Raw genomic sequence first — 21,912 nt, forward strand, 5'->3', positions numbered from 1 at the left:
TCATATTCTTGAAACCAACTAGACAGCCTTGTGGTACTTTATACAGGCAACTGGTCTTTGTATTGTAGCATCCTTCTTATAGATCCTGCATCAGGCCAGACAAGCAACACATCAGATCTCAATTTTATCTGTCACTGTGGGTGGTGCAGACGCAGTCATATATTTATTCATATCCTTGAGAAGATCCCTTTAAATTTTCCAGGTCAGTTTGGTATATGCAGCTGTGCAGAATCTTATATAATCCAGTGGTCCATGCTGATGGTCATAGCCAAAGGCACAGCACTGTCAGTTAGAATTCCTCACTCACGTTAGATGCCAAATTGTGGGTGTCTTATGTCATGGGGATTTTAGATCTTCTTTTTGACCCAATCTTTTCTTCTGGCTTTACAGCCTTCTCCTTATATTTCAAAGTATGGTGTCGGCCACTAAAACCAGACTCTGCTAAGGACTTTGGACAACTTTGTGCTTCCCAAAAGAATAGTCAGGTTTAGTGTATATTCTTTTGAACATAATAGGACATGTCCTTTGGGCCTACTTGAGATACTTTCTTTTGCCATGGGAAGAAACGGGCTTTTGAATCAAACACTGACCCTAGTTTAAACCCTAGTTCCATCACTTCCTCGGTCTGACTTGCTTACCCTCTCCGTTTCTTCATCTATAAAATAGAGATAGTGACTACCTCATAGTGAGGTTGTGAAAAATTAAATGAGAAAACATGTTAGAGTGACTGTCACACAGTGAACCTGCAATAATGTTAGTTTTCCTCTTATTTTACTGATGTAGGGGATAGAATGCTGGACCAGAATGCTGGTCTGGTCAAGTGGGCCACTTCTTATGTTCTTTGTAAACAAGCCTTTTCAATTTTTTTTTTTTTTGAAAGACCATCTCTGTTTTTTTTTTAATTAATTAAATTAATGAATGAATTTTAAATTTTTGGCTGCCTTGGGTCTTCGTTGATGCGTGTGGGCTTTCTCTAGTTGCAGCGAGCGGGGGCTAACTCTTCATTGCAGTGTGTGAGCTTCTCATTGCAATGTCTTCTCTTGTTGTGGAGCATGGGCTCTAGGTACGCAGGCTTCAGTAGTTGTGGCACACGGGCTCAGTAGTTGTGGCTCACAGACTCTAGAGCGCAGGCTCAGTTGTTGTGGTGAACGGGCTTAGTTGCTCTGCAGCATGTGGGATCTTCCCGTACCAGGGCTCAACACCCCCTGTCCCCTATATTGGCAGGCGGATTCTTAACCACTGCACCACCAGGGAAGTCCCAAGCCTTTTAAATTTTTGAATAGCACAAGTCAAAGCAGTTCTTAGGGTTCCTGGATTTATTTGGTATAATTTCAACAAGTTTTTACTGAACATCTATTACGTGCCAAAAACTGTGCAAGAGAGATTAACAGAGCTAAGAAACATAGCAAGTTCTTATCAGTCTAATGGAAAAGACAGATGAGTAAACCAATAATGACAGGGTACAACAGGAACAAAAGAGGCATGGTATCTAAATATACTTTAGGCAGTTGGGGGAAACTTCTAGAAGAACTGACTTGAGCTGAGTATGGACTTGCAGGCAGAAGGAACAATACGATATTGACAAAGGCACGGGGACAAAAGAAAGCATGCTCTGTTCTAGGAACTGCAAATTGTCTTGAATTAATGGAGAGAAGGATGTATGTGAAGTTATAGCAAGGTGAAGCTGGAGAGAGAGGTAGGAGTCATATTTTAAAATATTTTCTATGTCTTAATAAAGGACCTGAACTTTATCCAGAAGGCAATGAAGAACCACTGAAGGATTTTAACCTGAAAAATGGAATTTTCAATGTTTCATTTTAGAAATAAATATTTTCATGACAGAATATAGGATGTGTTCAGGGAAGGTTTGAGGTGAGAAAGAAGGAAGGAAGAAAGAAAAGAAGAAAAATTGTTTAGGGCATTAGTAGTAAGTGGGGTGAGGCACTATTAGAGCCTGAATGAAGATAGTAAGTGTGAGAATAGAGAAGAGTAGACAGATCAGGGAGATATTAAAGTGGAATAGATGAGTTTAGTTTGGGGCGTATTGTGTTCCATATGCCTGGGAGAGTGTCCAGTAAGTAGTTGGCTGTGTTGTCCAAGAGATCTGGACAACAGAGCCAACTGGAGCGGCTGATTTGACCATATGTGGGAGTGCTCTAAGTGGTAATCCAACCCAACTGTTATCAGTTTTCCTTTCATTTCCAGTGACTAATACATATTAGGTGATCAGTAAATATTTGCTGAATTGATATTACTGTGGCTACAGCTTTTACCCTTGGTCTCGTCTGGTCCTGCTTTGAAAAACATGATTGATCTATCTAATTTTACTCAGCAGTAGGCAACTTTGGGCCAGGTGGTGCTGGCCTAAGCAACGTTTAATTCACAAATGGCTTCTTGATGACAGACCACTACTTATCACTTGAGCAGACTGGTATAAAATTGGCTCTTACTTGATTATCTTAGGTATTCTCCTGGTTATTAATCAGCCTTCTCAGTTGTGACAGAATTATTTGGAGAAGCCATGAAGTGCCTCTCCATGTGAGTGGGTGGGGATATGCTATTCACAGCGCTAGAGCTAGCATATAGCAATTTGAGAAAGCCTGTTTGTTTATTACCAGCTGGTCTATTTTTGGGCAGCTCCATAGCAGCTTGTCTGACTCAAAAGAAATGGTGAGATAAGTGCCCTAGAAAATAGTACAGTGTGTTAATAACATAACAACAAACTCATTCTAGTGTCCTCCAGGCCCTAGCCTATTATAGGTGCTCAGGTAATGTTGATTGAATTAAGTGAATCTAATGGTAATTGACAATTACAGAATTTACATGCTTTCATATATATTATTGTATTTGATCTTCAGAACCCTGTGAGCCAAACCAAGTGTTACTCTCATTTTAAACATGAGGAAATTCATATACCCTTAGCAAGAGTAGTTTATGTATCTCTGATACATCTGCAGACAGAGACAGTTTCTCTTGTCATCTCTCAATTCCACCTTTTCATGTGCTAAGTAATATTCATGATCAGTCAGTGAAAGACCTGCCTAATGTGAGTTCAACTTGTGCCACTTTGAGATGCTCTTGAGTTGACTGTTTCTAGAAGTAAGGTTGGCCTGGAGTTCTTGAGTGCAGTGCATCTTTTCTTACCTTTCTTGGCCACTGGTTTATATTCATCAAAATGTAGGCTGTTTTACAACTTAAGGAGCAGCAGCGATTTTTTAAGAAGTATAATATGTGTAGTGTGATATGAGCACTAAAATGTGTGAGCTGCTCCAAGTGTACGTCATCTACTCCAGGAACACCATTTTAAAAGAGTCCTTTTCTGTTAAGTTCCTTTATGGCATGCATGTAATATGGTAAATTGATCTTACCAAAATTTCAGACCTAAGTGGCTTATGTACAGTTCTCTGGTGAGCACATGCAGATTTTCCTGACATTTGGCTTCTATTAGGTTGTTCATTTCTCAAATGGTTCCTATTCTTTTCCTAATAGTGTGAATTCCTACTTTTCTTCCACCCACAGCACCTTTCTTTAAACTTTAGGAGTAGGTCTAGTGTGATGTTATCTTCTCTCCACATTCTCTTGAAAGTTCTTATTTTAGATCTATTTTCCCTGTGATGTGAGGCATTTAGCCCAGGAGGGAACTCTGTGTTTCCAGGATTTATTTCTCTTAGGGGTTGGAGATATGTCATTCATCTGTGGAGAAATACTTCTCAGCTGCTCAGCTGCGTTTATTCTGTTTACAAAGAAATGTTTCACTATTTTTGATATTATAGTTAATTCTTTGACGATGATTGGATTAAGTCTGTGCTGGATGTACTCAATTTCCGTATCTCTGCCAACCAAAGTCTAGATTTTAGCTTCTCCATCATGGGCCAGCATGGTGATACATATGGCTTGGAGATATGTGGAATAGTTTTCAATCTGATCAGACTCCTCAGGAATATGTTTTATTGGCTCATAAATTGCATTGTGTCCTGTGCAGAGTAATGAGTTAGGTATTTAGGAATAGTGACTCCTCTAAGTATGAAGAGTATGTGTTATACAGAGAACACCATAGTAATACGAAGTGCTTGGTACTATGTGAGGCACATCGAAATCGTTTCTCAGATTAACCATGGTGTAGAAATATGACCAAAATGAGGTTGGAATAACTTAAGCTGCTGACATGTTTAGTGAACAGTAATTCTTCCTTTTGACCACCTCTGGAGTTAAGATTCTTGGTTTATATTAGTATTAATTTTTTTTTTTTTTTTTTTTTTGCCGTACGCGGGCCTCTCACTGTTGTGGCCTCTCCCGTTGCGGAGCACAGGCTCCGGACGCGCAGGCTCAGCGGCCATGGCTCACGGGCCCAGCCGCTCCGCGGCATGCGGGATCTTCCCGGACCGGGGCATTAAACCGCGTCCCCTGCATCGGCAGGCAGACTCTCAACCACTGCACCGCCAGGGAAGCCCAGTATTAATATTTTTGAGGCCTCTTAGAAATCATTGTTGATTCTCAGAGTTCACTGTATTCCCCACGAATTCCTAATCTTCTTGCTTTTGTATGTGTTCATTCATTTGTAGAATATAAGTGGCATTCGCACAGAGGAGGTGGCTGCCATGACCAAGGGGCCATCTACCAACCCTGACTCTGAATGGGAGGGCCCCAAGCATTCAATAATTCCTAGTAAGAGCCAAATGACTACCCCGTCGGAGTCTCCACAAAACTTTGACTTTGGCTCCCTCTCCATAAGCAGCAAGGAGACGGAAGAGAAGGAGCAGGGGGCAGCTGGCTATCTTGATATTAAGGAAATGTCGAGAGGTCCAAGTGGGGAATGTGTAGGAGTGGAGGAACAAGCCAGTGCCTTAAAGTCCTCAATATCACCAGCTTCCTCTCAGCTGCAACTTACTGAAAAAAAAGCAGAGAGTAGTGAAGAACATGTTATACCAAGAGAGCCTGTTGGAGAGCAAAATGGATCATTTCTTGACTCTCGTGTGGGTAACCAGTTCCCCACCCTCATTCGAAGTTTCCAGGTAGTAACTGATTCAGTTGTGCACATCTAATGACTCACTTTGGGAGAGGGCCAGAATCTATTCTGTGGAGGAGGTGGTGGTGGTGGCAGTGGTGAGGGTAGTAGCCTCTTGGCTTTTTTTCAAAATCACAGAATAAAATTGAAGTCCTTGATTACTACAAAGAAATTTATTCAGAGTCACTAACACCAAGGCTAGAAATGCTCTCTCCCCTGTTGACTTAACAAAACTCTTGGGGGTAAACTCCAGCTGTTTATCTTTATGAAGCTGGTGTAAGTATGTTCCTCTTTTCCTTGCTCAAGTATGGGCTGTGTAAAGAGGTGAATTTCTGAGACTTCTGTGATAAGGAGCCCTCAGTGTTCTGAGACCCTGCTCAAAAAATTCAAATACTCTTAATTACAAGGGGTAACTGACTTTTTAAATAAGGAGTCAGGCCCCATATAATTTTTTGTGTATTGCAGCCACATAGCGCAGCCCACCACTCCCACTGACCCCGCTCACGGGAGCTTCCATGATTGTAGGTACTAATCTCCTATGCTAAGGTGGATGGCCGTAATTAACTTTACCACAATCAAATGGTAGTTTTAGGGTGATTTATAGTCTTGGGGAAGGTGAGCTGATGGACAAGAAACCTTTGGTATTTCGCTCATGTTCATTCTTCTGAAATTCTGAGATTAATCACCAGGTGGTGGTAGAACTGATTATTTTCTCTCCAGTTTTCCAAATACTGTTTCTTTTCAATAACTCCAAAGTGAATGTCTGACATTGATTTGAAAGAAGTTAATGAATTCCAGGGTAATGTGTTCCGATGCCACTGCTATTTCATGTACCATTTATACATAGGGGAGGAAATGTGGCTGATTTTCTTAATTTTAATGGTACAGTCACAAGGACAAACAAAACTGAGTGCTATTTGGCAAGTAGTTTTATATTCAAATTCTGAAGGTCAGTCTGAAGTGTTTTGTATCACCAATTGTAACTGTCTGATACCATAGCTTTCCATTAAGAATATGAAAGTGATTATCGTAATGCTGTTGTTTAATATCTTTCATGATTTGACACCTTGTCAGGGCTACTTTGGAATAGTGTCCAAGTCTTGGGCAAAGATTGAGCTAGCCCTTTGCTTGATTAGAGCAATCACTTTGATCAGCTCAATGTCAGAAGGTTAGTTCTCCACAACCTTCAGAAGACTCCAGTAACTCTGTTTCTTTACTGCTTCACAGCCTCCCCTGGTGAAGACTCAGACCGTCACCATCTCAGACACTGCCAATGCTGTGAAAAGTGAAATTCCAACCAAAGACGTCCCTATAGTCCACACTGAGACCAAGACCATCACTTATGAGGCTGCCCAGGTAGGACACAGTTTGATGTTTCAGAACCAAAGACTACAGTAAACATGATAAATAACCTTTCTTCACAGGGTTGCTAATCACTTGCTGCAAATAATGCTAGGCTTTTCTGGGGCAGTTCTTTTCAGAAGAGATTACTGACCTCAAGATGTCCCAAAATACTTTTTTCAAAAGCAACATTATCTTGGATCTGATTGCGTATATCCACCCAATTCAGTTAGGGAAGGCAGTCTAGTGTAATGGTTGATAACATGGGCTTTGGGTCAAACAAACCTGAGTTCAGGTCCCAGCTGTTTTTAAAATTTATTTAATTAATTAATTTTTGGCTGTGTTGGGTCTTCATTGCTGTGCGCGGGCCCTCTATAGTTGTGGTGAACAGGGGCCCCTCCTTGCCGTGGTGCGCGGGTCTCTCATTGCGGTGGCCTCTCTTGTTGCGGAGCACGGGCTCTAGGCATATGGGCTTCAGTAGTTGTAGCACATGGGCTCAGTAGTTGTGGCTCGCGGGCTCTAGAGTGCAGGCTCAGTAGTTGTGGCGCACAGGCTTAGTTGCTCCGCGGCATGTGGGATATTCCCGGACCAGGGCGGCATGTGGGATCTTCCCGGAGCAGGGCTCGAACCCGTGTCCCCTGAATTGGCAGGTGGATTCTTAACCACTGTGCCACCAGGGAAGCCCCAGGTCCCAGCTTCTTCATTTGCTATCTTAAACAAGTGGTTGAATGTCTGTCAGCCCTGATGCCGCCCCCACCCCACCTCCACCCGCATGATGTTAGTATCTACTTAATGATTCTGTTGTAAAGCTTATATAAAATACAGTACTGTATGGAATCAACTTGAGCACCATGCCTGAAAGTGTAAATAAGAAACAGCTATAATAATTATAATCAATTTATTACAATTAAATTTAAAATCATGTAAGAATTTAGTACTTAAAATTTTCGTTTACTTCCTACTTTTAGTAATATTTCTCCTTCATTGTTAGTAATTTGAATGAGCTCGGGTTGCTGGTGCTGAGTTTTCTTTTTTTTTTTAATATATATATATATATTTTCTTATTAGTCATCCATTTTATACACATCAGTCTATACATGTCAATCCTAATCTCCCAGTTCATCACACCACCACTCCCACCCCGTGCCACTTTCCCCCCTTGGTATCCATAAGTTTTTTTCTCTACTTCTGTGTCTCAGTTTCTGCTCTGCAAACCAGTTCATCTGTACCATTTTCTAGGTTCCACATATATGCATTAATATATGATATTTGTTTTTCTCTTTCTGACTTATTTCACTCTGTATGACAGTCTCTGGATGCATCCACGTCTCAACAAATGACCCAATTTCATTCCTTTTTATTGCTGAGTAATATTCCATTGTATATATGTACCCCATCTTTATCCATTCATCTGTCAATGGGCATTTAGGTTGCTTCCATGACCTGCCTATTGTAAATAGTGCTGCAATGAATACTGGGGTGCATGTGTCTTTTTGAATTATGGTCTTCTCTGGGTACATGCCCAGTAGTGGGATTGCTGAGTCGTATGATAATTCTATTTTTAGTTCTTTAAGGAACCTCCATACTGTTCTCCATAGTGGCTGTATTAATTTACATTCCCACCAACAGTGCAAGAGGGTTCCCTTCTCTCCACACCCTCTCCAGCATTTGTTGTTTGTAGATTTTCTGATGATGCCCATTCTAACTGGTGTGAGGTGATACCTCATTGTAGCTTTGATTTGCATTTCTCTAATAATTAGAGATGTTGAGCAGCTTTTCATGTGCTTCTTGGACATCTGTATGTCTTTGGAGAAATGTCTGTTGAGGTCTTCTGCCCATTTTTGGATGGGTTGTTTTTTTTTTTTAATTTTGAGCTGTATGAGCTGTTTATATATTTTGGAGATTAATCCTTTGTCCAATGATTCATTTCCAAATATTTTCTCCCATTCTGAGGGTTGTCTTTTCGTCTTGTTTATGGTTTCCTTTGCTGTGCAAAAGTTTTTAAGTTTCATTAGTTCCCATTTGTTTATTTTTGTTTTTATTTCCATTACTCTAGGAGGTGGATCAAAAACGACCTTGCTGTGATTTATGTCAAAGAGTGTTCTTCCTATGTTTTCCTCTAAGAGTTTTATAGTGCCCGGTCTTACATTTAGGTCTCTAATCCATTTTGAGTTTATTTTTGTGTATGGTGTTAGGGAGCATTCTAATTTCATTCTTTTACATGTAGCTGTCCAGTTTTCCCAGCACCACTTATTGAAGAGACTGTCTTTTCTCCACTGTATATCCTTGCCTCCTTTGTCATGGATTAGTTGTCCATAGATGCGTGGGTTTATCTCTGGGCTTTCTATCCTGTTCCATTGATCTATATTTCTGTTTTTGTGCCAGTACCATACTGTCTTGATTACTGTGGCTTTGTAGTATAGTCTGAAGTCAGGGAGTCTGATTCCTCTAGCTCCATTTTTTTCCCTCAAGGCTGCTTGGACTATTCAGGGTCTTTTGTGTCTCCATACAAATTTTAAGATTTTTTGTTCTAGCTCTGTAAAAAATGCCATTGGTAATTTGATAGGGATTGCATTGAATCTGTAGGTTGCTTTGGGTAGTATAGTCATTTTTATAATATTGACTCTTCCAATCCAAGAACATGGTATATCTCTCTATCTGTTGATATCATCTTTAATTTCTTTCATCAGTGTCTTATAGTTTTCTGCATACAGGTCTTTTGTCTCCCTAGGTAGGTTTATTCCTAGGTATTTTATTCTTTTTGTTGCAATGGTAAATGGGAGTGTTTCCTTAATTTCTCTTTCAGATTTTTCAACATTAGTGTATAGGAATGCAAGAGATTTCTGTGCATTAATTTTGTATCCTGCAACGTTACCAAATTCATTGATTAGCTCTAGTAGTTTTCTGGTGGCATCTTTAGGATTCTTTATCTGCAAACAATGACAGTTTTACTTCTTCTTTTCCAATTTGTATTCCTTTTATTTCTTTTTCTTCTCTGATTGCCGTGGCTAGGACTTCCAAAACTATGTTGAATAATAGTGGTGAGAGTGAACATCCTTGTCTTGTTCCTGATCTTAAAGGAAATGCTTTCAGTTTTTCACCATTGAGAATGCTGTTTGCTGTGGGTTTGTCATATATGGCCTTTATTATGTTGAAGTAGGTTCCCCCTATGTCCACTTTCTGGAGAGCTTAAATGGGTGTTGAATTTTGTCAAAAGGTTTTACTGCATCTATTGATATGATCTTATGGTTTTTATTCTTCAGTTTGTTACTATGGTGTATTACATTGTTGATTTGTGTATATTGAAGAATCCTTGCATCCCTGGGATAAATCCCACTTCATCATCGTGTATGATCCTTTTAATGTGTTGTTGGATTCTGTTTGCTAGTATTTTGTTGAGGATTTTTGCATCTATACTCATCAGTGATATTGGTCTGTAATTTTCTTTTTTTGTAGTATCTTTGTCTGGTTTTGGTATCAGGGTGATGGTGGCCTCATAGAATGAGTTTTTTGAGTTTTCCTTCCTGTGCAATGTTTTGGAAGAGTTTGAGAAGGATGGGTGTTAGCTCTTCTCTAAATGTTTGATAGAATTCACCTGTGAAGCCATCTGGTCCTGGACTTTTGTTTGTTGGAAGATTTTTAATCACAGTTTCAATTTCATTACTTGTGATTGGTCTGTTCATATTTTCTATTTCTTCCTGGTTCAGTCTGGGAAGGTTATACCTTTCTAAGAATTTGTCTATTTCTTCCAGGTTGTCCATTTTATTGGCATGGAGTTGCTTGTAGTAGTCTCTTAGGATGCTTTGTATTTCTGCGGTGTCTGTTGTAACTTCTCCTTTTTCATTTCTAATTTTATTGATTTGAGTCTTCTCCCTCTTTTTCTTGATGAGTCTGGCTAATGGTTTATCAATTTTGTTTATCTTCTCAAAGAAGCAGCTTTTAGTTTTATTGATCTTTGCTATTATTTTCTTTGTTTCTATTTCATTTCTTTCTGCTCTGTTCTTTATGATTTCTTTCCTTCTGCTAACTTTGGGTTTTGTTTGTTCTTCTTTCTCTAGTTCCTTTAGGTGCAACGTTAGATTGTTTATTTGAGATTTTTCTTGTTTCTTGAGGTAGGCTTGTATAGCTATAAACTTCCTTCTTAGAACTGCTTTTGCTGCATGCCATAGGTTTTGGATCATCGTGTTTTCATTGTCATTTGTCTCTAGGAATTTTTGGATTTCCTCTTGGATTTCTTCAGTGATCTCTTGGTTATGTAGTAACGTATTTTTTAGCCTCCATGTGTTTGTGATTTTATGTTTTTTCCCCTGTAATTGATTTCTAATCTTATAGCATTGTGGTCAGAAAAGATGCTTGATATGATTTCAGTTTTCTTAAATTTACTGAGGCTTGATTTGTGACCCAGGATATGATCTGTCCTGGAGAATGTTCTGTGTGCACTTGAGAAGAAAGTGTAATCTGCTGTTTTTGGATGGAATGTCCTATAAATATCAAGTAAATCTATCTTGTCTACTGTTTCATATAAAGCTTGTGTTTCCTTATTAATTTTCATTTTGGATGATCCGTCCATTGGTTTAAGTGAGGTAAGTCCCCCAGTATTATTGTGTTACTGTCGATTTCATCTTTTATAGCTGTATGTGGTTGCCTTATGTATTGAGGTGCTCCTATGTTGGGTGCATATATATTTATAATTGTTATATCTTCTTCTTGGATTGATCCCTTGATCATTATGTAGTGTCCTTCCTTGCCTCTTGTAACATTCTTTATTTTAAAGTCTATTTTATCTGATATGAGTATTGCTACTCCAGCTTTCTTTTGATTTCCATTTGCATGGAATATCTTTTTCCATCCCCTTACAGTCTGTATGTGTCCCTAGGTCTGAAGTGTATCTCTTGTAGACAGCATATATATGGGTCTTGTTTTTGTATCCATTCAGCAACCTATGTCTTTCGGTTGGAGCATTTAATCCATTCATGTTTAAGGTAATTATCGATATGTATGTTACTATTACCATTTTCTTAATTGTTTGGGGGCTTTTTTTGTAGATCCTTTTCTTCTTTTGTGTTTCCCACTTAGAGAAGTTCCTTTAGCATTTGTTGTAGAGCTGGTTTGGTGGTGCTGAATTCTCTTAGCTTTTGCTTGTGTGTAAAGGTTTTGATTTCTCCATAGAATCTGAATGAGATCCTTGCTAAGTAATCTTGGTTGTAGGTTCTTCCCTTTCATCACTTTAAGTATATCATGCCCCTCCCTTCTGGCTTGTAGAGTTTCTGCTGAGAAATCAGCTGTTAACCTTGTGGGAGTTCACTTGTATGTTATTTGTCGTTTTTCCCCTGCCGCTTTTAATAATTTTTCCTTGTCTTTAATTTTTGCCAATTTGAATACTATGTGTCTCAGCGTGTTTCTCCTTGGGTTTATCCTGTGTGGGACTCTCTGCACTTCCTGGACTTGGGTAGCTATTTCCTTTCCCGTGTTAGGGAAGTTTGCAAGTATAATCTCTTGAAACATTTTCTCGGGTCCTTTCTCTGTCTCTTCTCCTTCTGGGACCCCTATAATGCAAATATTGTTGTGTTTAATGTTGTCCTAGAGGTCTCTTATCTCTTAGGCTGTCTTCATTTCTTTCCATTCTTTTTTCTTTATTCTGTTCCGCAGCAGTGAATTCTACCCTTCTGTCTTCCAGGTCACTTATCCATTCTTCTGCCTCAGTTATTCTGCTATTGATTCCTTCTAGTGTAGTGTTCATTTCAATTATTGTATTGTTCATCTCTGTTTGTTTGTTCTTTAATTCTTCTAGATCTTTGTTAAACATTTCTTGCATCTTCTCGATCTTTGCCTCCATTCTTTTTCCAAGGTCCTGGATCATCTTCACTATCATTATTCTGAATTCTTTTTCTGCAAGATTGCCTATCTCCACTTCATTTAGTTGTTCTTCTGGGGTTTTATCTTGTTCCTTCATCTGGAACATAGCCCTCTGCCTTTTCATCTTGTCCATCTTTCTGTGAATGTGGCTTTTTTCCCACAGGCTGCAGGATTGTTGTTCTTCTTGCTTCTGCTGCCTGCCCTCTGAGTTGTTTTTCTTGTCTTTCTTATTCACAGATGCCAAAATTGAAAGAAACCTTTCCTTCTGTAAACTGAGCTGTTAATTCATTACTGCAACCAGTATTTGTTGAGCATTTATACGTTAGGCCAAAGCAGTGTACAGGGTGGACACAGGCCCTATGCTCTGGAACTGACATTCTAGTCAGGAGAGACAGGCAATAAAACACATAAATGTATGAATTTCAGACAGTGATAAGTGCTATAAAGAAATTAAATAGGATCAAGAGTTAGACAATGTGGAATAACATGAAAAGTTGCTATTTTGGGGCTAGAATAGTTGTGAAAATCCCCTCTGAGAAAGTGACATTTTAGCTGAAGCCTGCATGATGGGAAGGAGACAGCTACATGGAGCTCCGGCTGGGTGTTTTCACATGAATCGTTTCAGTTAATCCTCACATCACCATAAAGTGGATGATGATATCCACCTTTAGGAAGCAGTGTAACTTGCCAATTAAAAGCACTTGCTTTGCAATTAGACAAGTAGAATTTGTATCCTAGCTCAACCATGTACTAGCTGGATAACTTTAAACAAATCACTCATCTCTGTAAGCCTCTTTTCCTGTGTGTAAAATGGGGATAATACTACATACCACTGCAAGATTTGAGGGAGGATGGAGTGAAATGATGTCAGTAAAGCGCTTGGTGCATTCATAGACATTCAGTTAACGTTAGTATACTTCCCGTGTCTCTCTCTTGTGGTCTAGAGTGTAGAATTTGAGTTTGGTAAATAATGAGAGGTTGCTTCAAGTTTTCTGGCAGTGGTGATAAAGTGGCCTAATTAAAGCAGTGGTTTTGGAAGATGGTTCCTAAAGCTGTATGCTGCACCTATTAAAGGAGAGGCTGCCTGGAGACAGGAATACAGCTACGGGAAGTCTGGGGGGTTGCTTGTGAAGACCTGAGGTGTAGCCTGAGGAAACAAGAAGAAAGAGCTGTGTCAGGAGAGACAGTGATAGATGAACAGGACTTGGCTGTGAAGCGGACTACAAAGGAAGTCTGGGGACTTTCCTTTAAGATTGTGCACACAATGAGCCAAGGATGTTTAAAAAAGAAGTATTTGCAGATGGGAGGGAACCCTTTAAGTGGTCACTACCATGGAAACAACCTAACTGTCTATCAGTAGGGAACATGTTTGTAAATTATGGTACATCCAATTAAGGCAATTCTGTGCAGCCATTAAAAAAGGCTTCTGATGGGAATAATCTACATGATAAATCGGTAAATGAAAAAATGCAGTGCAATATGGTATAAATAATATGCTACTGTTTATGGGAGGGAAAAGGGTTGTATGTACAGCTATGTAGGAATAGGCTTATATGTGAATATACTAACTCTGAATGGGTACTTAGAAAAACAAAAACAAAAAACCACCAGTGGTGGCCTGGGGTGAAGAGGCCTGGGATGCAGGCTATGGTTAGGAGTGGGAGGGAGACCAACAATTCATTGATCTCCATTTTAAAGATTTAAAATTTTGTAGCATGTGCATATCAAAAAATTGTTTTTAATCATTCAAAATAAATTATTTAAAAAGTTGTTAGGGCCATCCTGACCACAGAAGCCCATGTTTGGTTTGAGTACAGCCCCTACAAAAAAAGGAAAGGAAGCAGTCATTTTTAAATATCCTAGCATGTAAGAGAAATACAGAGGCATTATGAAGTACAAGATAAAGCATGTGGGCTCTGGAGTTAGAGAGACCTGGATCTTCATTCCAACACTTGCTAGTTTCATGACCTTCAGCAAGTCACTTAACCTCTGAGCCTTAGCTTTCTCTTCTGAAAAATACCTTTTTAAGGTCACTGAGATAAAGATAATATTTGCCTGGCACATAGTGGCTATTCCAAAACGGTAGATATTATATTTTTATACATCTAAGACAGTCAGCCAAGATACAAATTACTTCTTATTGACTAGACAGTGGAGTATAGTGAGGAGAAGTATTGACTTTGGAATTAGATTTCCTGGGTTTGAACCTGCTCCATCACTTACTAGTGTGCAGTCAAGTTACTGAATCGCTGTGTGCCTCGGTTTCCTCATTTGTAAAATGAGGCTAATAATAGTTGTACCTCATAGGGTTGTTGAGAGGAATAAATGAGTTAATGTACATAAAATGTGAGTTTCACAGTGTGCATTTCAAATTAAGTTGTCACTACCATGGAAACAATCTAAATGTCCTTCAATAGGGAGCAGGTTAAATAAATTATAGTACATCCCATTAAGGTAATGCTTTACAGTTATTTTTAAAAGCTTCTGCTGGGAATATCTACGTGATAAACTGGTAAATGAAAAAGCTCAGTGCAGTATGCTGTAAATAATTTGTAGAAAAAAGTGCCTGGCACATAATAAGCACCAGATAATTATTTGCTATTGTTATTGTTTATTTACTATAATTATTTCTGCTTGTGTTTTTATTATCTTTCCAGACAAGTAGACCTGAGAACTTTTTTTTTTTTTTTTTCTTGCGGTACGCAGGCCTCTCACTGTTGTGGCCTCTCCCGTTGCGGAGCACAGGCTCCGGACGTGCAGGCTCAGCGGCCATGGCTCACGGGCCCAGCCGCTCCGCGGCATGTGGGATCTTCCCGGACCGGGGAATGAACCCGTGTCCCCTGCATCGGCAGGCGGACTGAGAACCTTTTTGTAATCCATCCATAATTCCTACATTTTGGGACATGGCAAGAGGAGGTGGGGAGCCAGAATAGGGTTTTACTGTTTGCATATATGTGCATGTATGTGTACCTGAGGTAACATTTACATACAGTGATATGCACAGACGTTAAAGAGTTCAGTTTTTTGTTTGTTTGTTTGTTTGTTTTTTGCGGTACGCGGGCCTCTCACTGTTGTGGCCTCTCCCGTTGTGGAGCACAGGCTCCGGACGCGCAGGCTCAGCGGCCATGGCTCATGGGCCCAGCTGCTCCGCGGCATGTGGGATCCTCCCAGACCGGGGCACGAACCCGTGTACCCTGCATCAGCAGGCGGACTCTCAACCACTGCGCCACCAGGGAAGCCCAAGAGTTCAATTTTTTATTGGTTTTGACGAATGTATCTACCTGTGTAACCAAGACACATTTGGGTTCAGAACATTTTCATCACTCCTGAAACTTTCTTCATAGCCTTTGCCAGTCCATCCCTATCCCTCTAGGCAGCCACTGCTCTGATTTCTGTTATCATAGCTTAGTTTTACCTGTTCTTGGACTTCATATAAATGGAAGTATACAGTCATACCCTTTTGTGTCTGAACATGTTTTTCAGATTCATCCATGTTATATGAATCCATAGTTCACTGTTTTTTATTGTTGAGTAGTATTCCATTGTATGAATATACCGCAATTAGTTTATCCTTTCATTTGTTGATGGACAGTTGAGTTGATTCCAGTTGGGGGCAAATATGGATAAAGCTGCTTTAAACATTCATGTGCGAGTCTTTCTGTGGACATATGTTTTCACTTATCTTGGGTAAACACCTAAGAGTGGAACTGCTGTGTCATAGGATAAAGGGATGGTTAACTTTATAAGCAACTGTGAAAGCTACAGTACCATTTTGAGAAAACACTGGTAAGAAAAGAGGCCCCATGTGGAAAGAGTGTTAAGCTGGAAATCATAACAATGTCTCCTCCCTCTTCCACCTTCTTCAGAGACAGAAAAGGAGGAGGAAGGGGGTGGGAGGGAGGTAGAAAAAAATAGATTCTTAGGTTTAGTAGAGGAGGAGCTTTTCAAAAAGGTTTAGCCCTCTTGGCACGCAAATTCTTTTTTTTTTTGGATTAAAAAAATTGTTTTTGAAGTATAGTTGATTTACAATATTGTGTTTCGGTGTACAGCAAAGTGATTCAGTTATACATACATGTATATATCTGTTCTTTAGATTCTTTTCCATTATAGGTTATTACAAGATATTGAGTATAGTTCCCTATGCTATACAGTAAGTCCTTGTTGGTTATTTTATATATAATAGTGTGTATATTTTAATCCCAAACTCCTAATTTATCCCTCCCCCCAACCCTTTCCCCTTTGGTAACCATAAGTTTGTTTTCTATGTTTGTGAGCCTATTTCTGTTTTATAAATAAGTTCATTTGTATCATTTTTTTAGATTCCACATATAAGTGATATCATATGGTATTTGTCTTTCTCTGTCTGACTTGCTTCACTTGATAATCTCTACGTCCATACATGTTGCTACAAATGGCATTATTTCATTCTTTTTAATGGTTGAGTAATAGTCCATTGTGTATATATTGGCACACAAATTCTTAATAACAACTTATAATGTACTTTTATTTCTAAAATCTCTTTTGATCTTCACAGCAGTGCTACAGTGGAGGCAGAGCACATCTTACAGGGTAGCCTGTTATAAAAATGAGAAAACTAAAGCTCAGAAAAGTCAGAATGACTTGCCCAAGGTTCCACAGCCAGCCACTGTCTGAGCTGGGACCTGAACCCCAATCTTCAGACAGGAAGTCTTTGCCCTCAGTCCTAGTTCAAGCACTTATTAGCATAGAACCTTGGCAAATTATTATTTTTTTAAGGTTTCTTTTTATTTAATTAATTTATTTACTTTTATTTTTTTGGCTGCATTGGGTCTTAGTTGTGGCACACTGGATCTTTTGTTGCAGTACATGGGCTTCTCTCTAGTTGTGGTGTGCAGGCTCCAGGGCACATGGGCTCTGTAGTTTGTTGCACTAGGCTCTCTAGTTGAGGTGCATGAGCTCAGTAGTTGTGGCGCACGGGCTTAGTTGCACTGTAGCATGTGGGATCTTAGTTCCCTGACCAGGGATCGAACCCGCATCCCCTGAATTAGAAGGTGGATTCTTTACCACTGGGCCACCAGGGAAATCCCTTTGGAAAATTATTTAACCTCTCTGGACCTCACTTTTCTGAACTATACAGTGAGTATAATAATAGTACCTACATCCGATACTGAGAGGTGTGATTGAGGTAACAGTTGCATTATGTGCTTGGCATATAGTACAAGTGCAATAAACGTTAGCTGAGTCTGAATCTAAGGTAGATAAATATGTCTGGGCTGAAGAAAGTGTTAGTAAACTAGCCAATAATATGCCTGGTATGAGGGTGACGTGTATGAAAGACTTAGGTGACACAATCATGTTCCCTCTCTTTGTTTTGTCCATATTCCTACCTGGAAGTGAATCCAGCCAGGGACTCTTCTCTTTCCTAATTCTCTTCTCCTCCTTCTGCCCTCCCCACAGTATCTCAAAGTTTTGCCTCAATGAAATGTGGCCCTGCTCATAAAAAAGTTGGGGGCCTCTGCTTATAATGCAAATGACTTATATAAAGAGGTGGAGAAGGATGGTCACCTAGCACATGGCTTGCTGCAGAATTCTTTATGAAAATAATCTCAATTCTCTAAATGCCCCTCTGAGTCAGTGTACAATACCAGTAGTTTTGAGTCCTTGGGCAAATCACTCACTTTCCCTGAGCCTGAGTCTTACCTGGGAGTGCTAATAAGTTTCTGCCGTTTCTATTTATATTCATAGGGCTTGTGTAAGCATCAAAAAAGAAAGTTTTGAAAGCCATTTATGAGCTATAAAATGCTGTATACATGTGCATAGTTATTGTCACTCTTGTTGAACCTGTGGGTACACTCCTGCCTCCTTTTTCTCATCCACTCCTGTCACTGACCCAATGCTGGGGAAACTGGACTTGTCCAACTATTTTAGAAGGAGCTTTGTTCCCAGGGGATTAATTTTATTAATTAAGAGATCACTGTAAGGGAATTGGGTTTTTGCTTTAGAACGTGCAGCTGCAGAGCAAAGCTGCATCTACAACATTTGCCCATGAGGTTTCCTAAGAGGCATGGTGATGAGTTGTGTCTCCTTCTGCAGACTGACGACAGCAACGGGGACTTGGACCCAGGAGTCTTGCTGACAGCTCAGACCATCACATCTGAGACCACCAGCAGCACCACCACAACTCAAATTACCAAGGTAACAGAGAGCTAGAAATTCCTTCTGAAATCCAGTGGCATGCCAAGCTTGCTGCCTCTCTGCAAGAACCCTGGTCCATAAGCAAGGGTTTTCAGCTTCTTCCCTATTGAGCCAAATTTTTCCCAGTGTCCAGGGTGGAAAGGCCCTGTTGCTTTCCCTAGCAATAAACCCAGGGAGACCCTGAGCATCCCTGTCTACTTCATGGTCTCATTAAAGTCACATGTGGTTGTTCTCTTTACACATTCGTCTGTCTCCCTGGTCAGTGAGTCCCCTTTCTGGCTGTGGAGGTCAGCCTAAAAATTCAGTTTAAAAAGTCAGACGCAGAGTTCGCATCTCCCCACAACTAGGGTGCCTGCCGAATGCTGGTGTGGGACCCTGATGCCCAAGGAGATGGGAAGAACCCCCAAGCGAACCGGTAGGATGTGGGGAGACTGAGAGGGGAGGAGAAGTGGAGGCTGGACAGGACCAGCGCCCCTGAGGGCAGGGGTTCTGATGCCTGGAGGGACCCTTGGGGGCTCGGGTCAGGGGGGAGCATGCCCAGCGTTTCCCCTGCCCAATGGGCCGGGGAAGTCTGCCTGGCACTCGGGCGGGTCCTACGCCCTCAGAGGTCCCCTCTGGGCTGGGTTGGTCCTGGGGTCGTAGGAGGGAGGCCAGGAGAGAACAGGAAAGGCAGGCGGGAGGGACCCTCCAGGACCGGAGGAGCAGGAAAGGAGCGAAGGGTGTTTGCCCCGCCCACTCGAGCCCAGGAAGCCAAGGGTGTTCACTGCCCTCTGAGACCAGAGGCAGGAGGCAGGGGGCACTGGGCCCCTTCTGTTCTGTTGAGCCTAGGCCCCACCACGCCTCCTTCATTCCCAGGGCCTTTTCCAGCCCTGTGGGTCCTAAGCATAGGCCCCGCCCACCACCCAAACCTCACCCCTGCTTAGGGCCGCCCTCCACGTCCAAGGCCTTTTTCCACTTTTTTTTCTCCTCTTTTTTACTATTGTGGTTCTGTTTTACCTTCCAGTTGTTGTTTCATCTATATTTTTATATTTTTTCTGACATATCTGTTAGTTACCTCGTCTAATTTTATTTTTTACTTTGTTATTGTTCTCCTTTTTTTTTTTTTTTTTTTTTTTTTTTTTTGCCACCTGGCATGGGCTTGTGGGATCTTGGTTCACGAGCCAGGGGTCGGCCTGAAGTTCCTGTGGTGGGAGCTCTGAGTCCAAACTACTGGACTAACAGAGACCCTCAGACCCCAGGGAACATTCATCAGAATGAGGTCTCCCTGAGGTCTTCATCTCAGCACCAAGACCCAGCTCTTCCCAACAGCCCACAAACTCCAGTGTTGGAAGCCTCAGTCCAAACAACCAGTAAGACAGGAACACAATCCCACTCATAAAAAAAAGAAAATAAAAAATAAGACAGCAGCGCTTCCCTGATGGCGCAGTGGTTGAGAGTCCACCTGCCAATGCAGGGGACGTGGGTTCGTGCCCCAGTCTGGGAGGATCCCGCATGCCGCGGAGCGGCTGGGCCCGTGGGCCATGGCCGCTGAGCCTGTGCGTCTGGAGCTTGTGCTCCGCAACGGGAGAGGCCACAACAGTGAGAGGCCCGTGCACCACTAAAAAAAAAAGAGAGAGAGAGAGACAGCAAAAAAATATGTCACAGATGAAGTAGCAAGGTAAAAATCTACAAGACCAAATAAATGAAGAGAAAATAGGCAATCTACCTGAAAAAGAAATCAGAGTAATGATAGTAAAGATGATCCAGAATGTCGGAAATAGAATGGAGACACGGATTGAGAAAATACAAGAAATGTTTAACAAAGATCTAGAAGAACTAAAGAACAAACAAACAGAGATGAACAACACAATAACTGAAATGAAAAGTACACTAGAAGGAATCAATAACAGAATAACTGAGGCAGAAGAATGAATAAGTGAGCTGGAAGACAGAATGGTGGAAATAACTGCCGAGGAGCAGAATAAAGAAAAAAGAATGAAAGAATTGAAGACAGTCTCAGAGACCTCTGGGACAACACTAAATGCACCAACATTCTAATTATAGGGGTCCCAGAAGAAGAAGAGAAATAGAAAGGGTCTGAGAAAATATTTCAAGAGATTATAGTGGAAAACTTACCTAACATAGGAAAGGAAATTGCCACCCAAATCCAGGAAGCACAGAGAGTCCCATACAGGATAAACCCTAGGAGAAACACACCAAGACACATATTAATCAAACTAACAAAAATTAAATTCAAAGAAAAAATATTAAAAGCAGCAAGGGAAAAACCAAAAATAACCCACAAAGGAATCCCCATTAGGTTATCAGTTGATTTTTCGGCAGAAACTCTGCAGGCCAGAAGGGAGTGGCAGGACATACTTAAAGTGATGAAAGAGAAAAACCTACAACCAAGATTACTCTATCCAGCAAGTATCTCATTCAGATTCGAGGGAAAAATCAAAAGCTTTTCAGACAATCAAAAGCTAAGAGAATTCAGTACCACCAAACCAGCTTTACAACAAATGCTAAAGAAACTTCTCTAGGCGGGAAACACAATAGAAGAAAAAGACCCACAAAAACAAACCCCAAACAATTAAGAAAATGGTAATAGGGGGCTTCCCTGGTGGTGCAGTGGTTAAGAATCCGCCTGCCAATGCAGGGAACACGGGTTCAAGCCCTGGTCCAGGAAGATCCCACATGCCGCAGAGCAACTAAGCCCATGTGCCACAACTACTGAGCCTGCGTTCTAGGGCCTTCGAGCCACAGCTACTGAGCCCACGCACCACAACTACTGAAAGCTGCACACCTAGGGCCCATGCTGTGCAACAAGAGAAGCCACCACAATGAGAAGCCTGTTGACACAATTAGAGAAAACCTGCGTGCAGCAACGAAGACCCAAAGCAGCCAAAAATAAATATATAAAATAAATAAATTTAAAAAAAGAGAAAATGGTAATAGGAACATACATATCAATAATAACCTTAAATGTAAATGGATTAAATGCCCCACCCAAAAGACACAGACTGGCTGAATGGATACAGAAACAAGACCCATATATATGCTGTCTACAAGAGACCCACTTCAGACCTAGGGACACGTACAGACTGAAAATGAGGGGATGGAAAAAGATATTCCATGCAAATGGAAATCAAAAGAAAGCCAGAGTATCAATACTCGTATCAGATAAAATAGACTTTAAAATAAAGACTGTTGCAAGAGATAAGGAAGGACACTGCATAATGATCAAGGGATCAATCCAAGAAGATGATATAACAATTATAAATGTTTATGCACCCAACATAGGAGCACCTCAATACGTAAGGCAAATGCTAACAACCAGGAAAGTGGAAATAGGCAGTAACACAAAAATAGTATGGGACTTTAACACCACACTTACACCAATGGACATACCATCCAAACAGAAAATAACTAAGGAAACACAAGCTTTAAATGGTACAATAGACCAGGTAGATTTAATTGATATTTATAGAACATTCCACCCAGAAGTGGAAGAGTACACTTTCTTCTCAAGTGCACATGGAACGTTCTCCAGGATA

The 21,912-nt window shown here is 40.7% G+C and overlaps 1 protein-coding gene across 13 annotated transcripts in view; it reads left to right on the plus strand.

The window, feature by feature from the left end:
• Positions 1–21,912, plus strand: part of EPB41 (erythrocyte membrane protein band 4.1) — a 203,729-nt gene that overhangs the window by 170,521 nt on the left and 11,296 nt on the right. For 7 of the 13 annotated variants that reach the window (XM_032647532.1, XM_032647503.1, XM_032647484.1 and 4 more), the window contains 3 exons: positions 4,563–5,012; positions 6,233–6,361; positions 18,275–18,376. In XM_032647532.1, coding sequence (XP_032503423.1) covers positions 4,563–5,012; positions 6,233–6,361; positions 18,275–18,376 — 681 coding nt within the window. The remainder of the gene's footprint in view (positions 1–4,562; positions 5,013–6,232; positions 6,362–18,274; positions 18,377–21,912) is intronic. The other 6 variants (XM_032647585.1, XM_032647541.1, XM_032647548.1 and 3 more) reach the window with 1 other exon arrangement.

Source organism: Phocoena sinus, chromosome 1, assembly GCF_008692025.1.
Source record: "Phocoena sinus isolate mPhoSin1 chromosome 1, mPhoSin1.pri, whole genome shotgun sequence".
NCBI classification, from domain to species: domain Eukaryota; kingdom Metazoa; phylum Chordata; class Mammalia; order Artiodactyla; family Phocoenidae; genus Phocoena; species Phocoena sinus.